The 6,358-nt window shown below is 34.4% G+C and overlaps 1 protein-coding gene across 1 annotated transcript; it reads right to left on the bottom strand.

The window, feature by feature from the left end:
- Positions 1 to 3,181: 3,181 nt before the first annotated feature.
- Positions 3,182 to 3,652, bottom strand: LOC146905918 (uncharacterized). Its single transcript, XM_085728678.1, has one exon. It carries the CDS (start codon positions 3,650 to 3,652, stop codon positions 3,182 to 3,184), a length of 471 nt encoding a protein of 156 aa, XP_085584804.1.
- Positions 3,653 to 6,358: the final 2,706 nt, after the last annotated feature.

The raw sequence follows: 6,358 nt of genomic DNA, 5'->3' as shown, positions 1-6,358 counted from the left end.
CCAGAATATGTCTTCACTCATTTTCAAATATGCTCAAAGAACAAAACAAATTTGAGAAATTTTTTTCTAAAAGACCTCAAATTCTATTTTTATTGCTCCAATTTGTTCCTTTCAGAATTAATAATGAATTCAGTGGAAATTTGTCGATATTAAATTATGGGTTAAATATGTTTTTCGTCCCTCCCTGAAATTTTTTATTCACTTTTAGTCCCTATTTGCATTGTATAGGGACTATTTTGGAGGACTAAAATTATCCAATTTTTGTAAAATGTTTTCAAAATAGAGACTATTTTTACAAACTAAAATATTTTGGAGGACTAAATTATCCAATTTTTGTAAAATGTTTTCAAAATAGAGACTATTTTTACAAACTAAAATATTTTCGAGGACTAAAATTACCATTAAAAATTCATAGGGACTAACCTTAAAAATTCATGATTTTGTAGGGACTAAAAACATATTTAACCCTTAAATTATTTGAAAAATATATATTGATATATATTTTATTATTTGGAAATTTCAAATGAAATAATTAATTTAGTCATTATTAGAAAGTTTTTTCATAGTCGCCAAATTTCGTTACAATATTTTGGAACACATCCTGATATATTTTGGTATGCAATCTAATATATTTTTGTAAGTGATTAGACATATATTTTGGCACTCAATAATATATTTTTTGTACTCAATATGATATATTTGGTACTGAATTTGAGATATTTTTGTACTAGATCTAATATGTGAATTACTTGTTCCCAAAGTTTCTCATATATTAGTTGTGAATTTTTTCTATAAATAGAGAGCTCACATATATTGCATTCTACACACTGAAAGGTATTCTGAAACTTCGAATCATTTTCTTCTCTCTCCCTCTTTGACTTGTGTTGACGAGTCATTCTTCCCTTCATCTTTTTTTTTTTGGTCCATGAAATTAACCCTTTTCTTCTCTCTCTCCCTTTTTGACTTGTTGATTCCGAAATATACTGAATAACGAACGAGTCCAATATCTTATATTGACTTAGTTCGGCATGGCCATGCAGTTTTACAGTCATATTCCATCAAGAGGCCTAAAGATATATCTCCCGTTTATGAGGAGGGACAAATCCCATCTAGGACACTCATGTCCCTCAGCATGCTTCATCAAGCACCCATCAACCAACGTTATGGTTATCCTTTTACAGACAACGTTAGAATGACAACAAAGCACTTGAGTCCACATCTAGGGATCATAGTGGTTTCAGGTCTAAGAGCGATATACACTATTATCATTGTGAGAATATCTTATGACAGTTGCATAACTTACTATGTAGTATTCTCACGGTGGGTCAATCCAGTATAAATATTACTCCTAATATTTATACCTATGTATAGACTTAATATCTCATATCTATGACCCTTGAGATGCAGTCATCAGTCTACGTACATAATAGTCTCGACGCTTTATTATTATCCTTTATTCATATTAAAGCTTTGACTACGGATACATTTAAGAATAGCGTTCTTTATGATAATGTAATCTCATGATTAAGTCACACTTAATATATCATTACACGGACTATCTATTATAAGGACTTTATTATAATTACACAAATATAATAAAGAGTGCCATATATTATTCAATAATAAAAGTCATGATACATAAAATAATGTTTAACGTAAATTATTAGCCTATAGGGCTTACACCAACAATCTCCCACTAGCACTAGAACCAATCAGGCATAAACCTAATACCCATAGATCTAGTATGACCATCATGCTTCTGCTGGGCAAGAGCTTTATTAAGTGGATCAGCAACATTCTCTAATGTTGGTACTTTGCATATTTTAACATCTCCTCTTTCGATAATCTCTCAAATAAGATGATAGCGCCTTTGTATGTGTTTGGATTTCTGGTGAGATCTAGGTTCTTTGGCTTGTGTGATTGCTCCATTGTTATCACATAGTAATGTAATGGGATCCACAATACTTGGAACTATTCCAAGATCAGAAATGAATTTCTTAATCCAAACAGCTTCCTTTGCGGCATTAGATGCAGCAATATACTCGGCTTCTGTTGTAGAATCAGCGACTGTTTCTTGCTTTGAACTCTTCCAGCTCACAGCACCACCATTTAAGCAAAACACATATCCAAATTGCGATCTAAAGTCATCGTGATCTGTCTGAAAACTAGCATCAGTGTAACCAATTACATAGAGCTCTTCTTGACCTCCATAGATCAAGAAAGTATCCTTAGTTCTTCTCAAGTACTTAAGGATATTCTTGACAGCAATCCAATGATCATTGCCAGGGTTAGACTGGTATCTTCTTGTAGCACTTAAAGCATACGAGACATCTGGTCGAGTACATAACATAGCATACATGATAGACCCAATTGCTGAAGCATATGGAATATCACGCATTCGATCCCTTTCTTCGTTAGTCGAAGGGGATTGAGTCTTTGATAGATTTATACCTGATGACATAGGGATGAATCCTTTCTTGGAATCATGCATATTGAAACGTCTCAGGACTTTGTCTATATATGTACCCTGACTTAAGCCAAGCAATCTCTGTGATCTATCTCTATAGATCCTGATTCCTAATATATAGGAGGCTTCACTTAAGTCTTTCATAGAAAAGCATTTCCCTAACCAAGTTTTGATTCCTTGTAATGTAGGGATGTCATTTCCGATTAAAAATATGTCATCCACATATAAAACCAGAAATGAGACTATGCTCCCACTAACCTTCTTGTAAACACAAGGCTCATCTTCATTTTTAATGAATCCAAATTGTTGTACAGTTTCATCAAAACGAAGATTCCAACTTCTGGAAGCTTGCTTCAATCCGTGGATTGATCGCTGTAATTTGCATACCTTCTTGGGTGCTTTAGGATCGCCAAATCCTTCAGGTTGTGTCATGTACACATCCTCAAGAAGATTTCCATTAAGGAAAGCAGTCTTGACATCCATTTGCCAGATTTCATAATCATGGTATGCAGCGATAGCAAGTAAGATCCGAATGGATTTAATCATTGCAACTGGTGAAATGGTTTCATCATAGTCTACACCATGAATTTGTTTGAAGCCTTTAGCAACCAATCGCGCTTTATAGGTATTAACCTTTCCGTCCATGTCGATTTTCTTTTTGAAAACCCACTTGCATCCTATAGGATTAAGTCCTTCAGGTGCTTCGATCAAGTTCTAGACTTTATTTGTGTATATGGAATCCATTTCAGATTTCATGGCTTCAAACCACTTCTCAGATTCAGGACCAGTAATGGCCTCTGTGTAAGTCACAGGCTCATCTTGGTCCATGAGCAATACATCACCCTCTTTTGATATGAGATACCCATATCTCTCGGGTTCTTGACGTATCCTGCTAGACCTACGTGGTTCTTGTGTTACTGGAATAGGAATTTCTGTCACAACAGTTTGTGTATCCTGTTCCTGTTCCTCCATCGGTATGTCTTCACTTTGTGGGTCTTGAACTTCTTCAAGATCTACTTTGCTCCCACTGATTCTTTTGGAGACAAAATCCTTTTCAAGAAAGACTCCATTTCTATCAACAACAATTGTTCCCTCAGAAGGTTTGTAAAAGTAGTATCCTCTAGTTTCTTTAGGATATCCCACAAAGAAACATTTATCAGATCTTTGTTCAAGCTTAGTAGACATAAGTCGTTTTATATAAGCTTCACAACCCCAAATCTTTAAATGTCCCACATTGGGTTTTTGACCATTCCATTTCTCATATGGTCTCTTTTCTACCGCTTTGGATGGAACTCAGTTAAGTGTATAAGTTGCAGTTAATAAGGCGTATCCCCATAAGGAGTTTGGAAGTTCAACATGACTCATCATTGATCGGACCATGTCTAACAAGGTTCGATTTCTCCTTTCGGAAACACCATTCCATTGTGGAGTTCCAGGAGGTGTGAGTTGGGACAAGATCCCGCATTCTTTTAGATGATTGTCAAACTCTAAGCTCAAATACTCTCCCCCTTGATTTTCTTGCCTAGTTGGTTTTCTACTTCATTTTGAAATTCCTTGAATAAAGTAAATGATTCAGATTTATGTTTCATTAGATACACATATCCAAATCTACTAAAGTCATCAGTGAATGTGATGAAGTAGTGAAAACCTCCTCTAGCAGTTATGTTTAGGGGTCCACACACATCAGTATGTATGAGACCTAAAAGATCACTAGCCCTTTCACCTTGACCGGTAAATGGAGCCTTTGTCATTTTCCCTAACAAACAAGATCGACATGTTTCATATGATTCAAAATCAAAAGAGTCCAAAATTCCATCTTTATGAAGTTTGGAAATGCGATTCTCATTTATATGGCCTAAACGACAATGCCAAAGGTAAGTCAGATTTAACTCATTTGGTTTCATCCTCTTAGCATTAATGTTATAGATAGGCATATCAAGATCTAGGATATAAAGTCCATTAATCAAAATTGCATTAGCATAAAGAATATTATCCAAATAAACGGAACAACATTTGTCCTTTATTGTAAAATAAAAACCAGCCTTGTCCAAACAAGAAATTGAAATAATATTCCTGCTAATGGCAGGTACATAATAGCAGTTTTCTAAATTAATTAAAAGACCACTAGGTAAGGTCAATACATAAGTTCCAACAGCTAAAGCAGCAACCTTTGCTCCATTGCCAACTCTAAGATCGACCTCAGGCCCTGCACATCAGTACAAATATGAGAACCACATCCAGTATCTAATACCCAAGATGTAGAAGTAGACATGTTAATTTCTATAACAAAAATACGTGCAGAAGTAGTAGGAACATTTCCATTCTTCTTGTCTTCCAGATACTTTGGGCAGTTACGCTTCCAATGCCCCTGCTTGTTGTAGTAGAAGCACTTGCCCTCCTTAGCCATGCCTCCAGTAGGCTTCAAAGCTTTGGTTGATGGCTTGGCAACAGCTTTGCCTTTGCCACTTCCCTTAGACTTATTAGGCTTCTTATGGTGCTTTTTGGACTTGCCTGTAGACCATGATTTTCGGGTGTCAATCCATTAATTGGTTTTGAACCTTCAATCGTTTGGACTTTTCGATCTTTATTCGTGGGAAGGGAAAAGATGAATTAAAACCCTTTTAAAAACTCTGGATCCGGGGGTTGGTTACGATTGGGGAAGGTGTTAGGCACCCGCATCGTCCACGGTACTCCGTGGTACCTCTTTCCTAACTTTATCTTGTGCTAAATTCATTTATTTATTTGAAAATTCTTGCTTAAAAACTAAGTGAAAGAATGGAGGGAGAAGAAGGATGATTTTGTTGTTTTTATTTGGTTGGTTTGGAAGGATAAATCCTTTGCCTACATACCCTTAAATAAAAGGGATCAAAACCCAATGTAGTTCGCTCTCAAAAATATTTTTTTTGTGGGTTAGGTTGATTTTAATTTTTTTTGAAAATGGTTTTAAGAAGGGTTGCGAGACCTCAAGGTATAGAAGAATAAAATGAGAGTGAGGTTGTTTCATTTTAATTAAGAAATTTAGTCTAAGTTTAATTAAGATTCGTTAGGAATTTGATTAAGGAAAAGCAAAAGGAAAAACAACTTGGATTTGGATCCAAGGTTTATTATGAAAATGTTTGAAGTTTGACATATTTGATTTTTGAGATAAAAAAGATTTTTCTAACTAACGGTAAGCTAGCGTAACGATGCAAAAAAATAGAGCGAGCATAAAGCGATAAATAAAGTGATATGGTGTCGGTGCAAGTGTCGGTGTGTGCAATTACTATGCTATTACATACCATCCTAGATCCATTCTAAGGGAAATAAAAAGCACAAAATAAATTACATCAATGCCTAAATACACACTAAAAATCATGGAATTTAAATAAATAGCAAGAATAAAAAAATTGCATGAGATTATACTAGAATCAAAGCGAACAAGATAATAAAAAGAGAATTAAAGCAAACAAGATAATAAAAAGCTTAAAGGTATCACATACTAGACTGACTCATCGAATGGAAAGCATGATGATGAAGTTTTAAAGAAATGCATGAAGTAGAAATTGAAACATTAAAGCACAATTAAAAAAATATTTAAAATGCATGAAACAAAGTTTTAAGATATTAAAGCAAAATAAACAAGGTCATGGAGATTAAAGTATTTAAAATGCTTGGAACCAAAGTCCCAAAATGAGTTTAACAATGCATGAGATGAAAATGTAGTCCCTGAACGAATTAGATAAAAAAAATGCATGGTATAAAGAATGATTTGAATTAAAATGCATGATGATAAAAATTAAATCAACGAGTAAACTTCATGCTAAGAGAAATATGATGTGAAAAAAATTGGATTGAACAAAATGCATGAAAGTTGCCATATGCGAAGAAAATTTTCATGGAAAGAGGGGGGGT

Source organism: Medicago sativa, chromosome 7 (assembly GCF_051527215.1).
Source record: "Medicago sativa cultivar Bolivia chromosome 7, Bolivia_mono, whole genome shotgun sequence".
Taxonomy (NCBI): Eukaryota; Viridiplantae; Streptophyta; class Magnoliopsida; order Fabales; family Fabaceae; genus Medicago; species Medicago sativa.
Note: the sequence above shows the minus strand (reverse complement) of the source record. Positions and strands in the feature narration are given on the sequence as shown.

Bases quoted from the DNA above. Each gene is read 5' to 3' on its own strand.
- LOC146905918 (XM_085728678.1), bottom strand. From the start codon at position 3,652: ATGTCTACTAAGCTTGAACAAAGATCTGATAAATGTTTCTTTGTGGGA.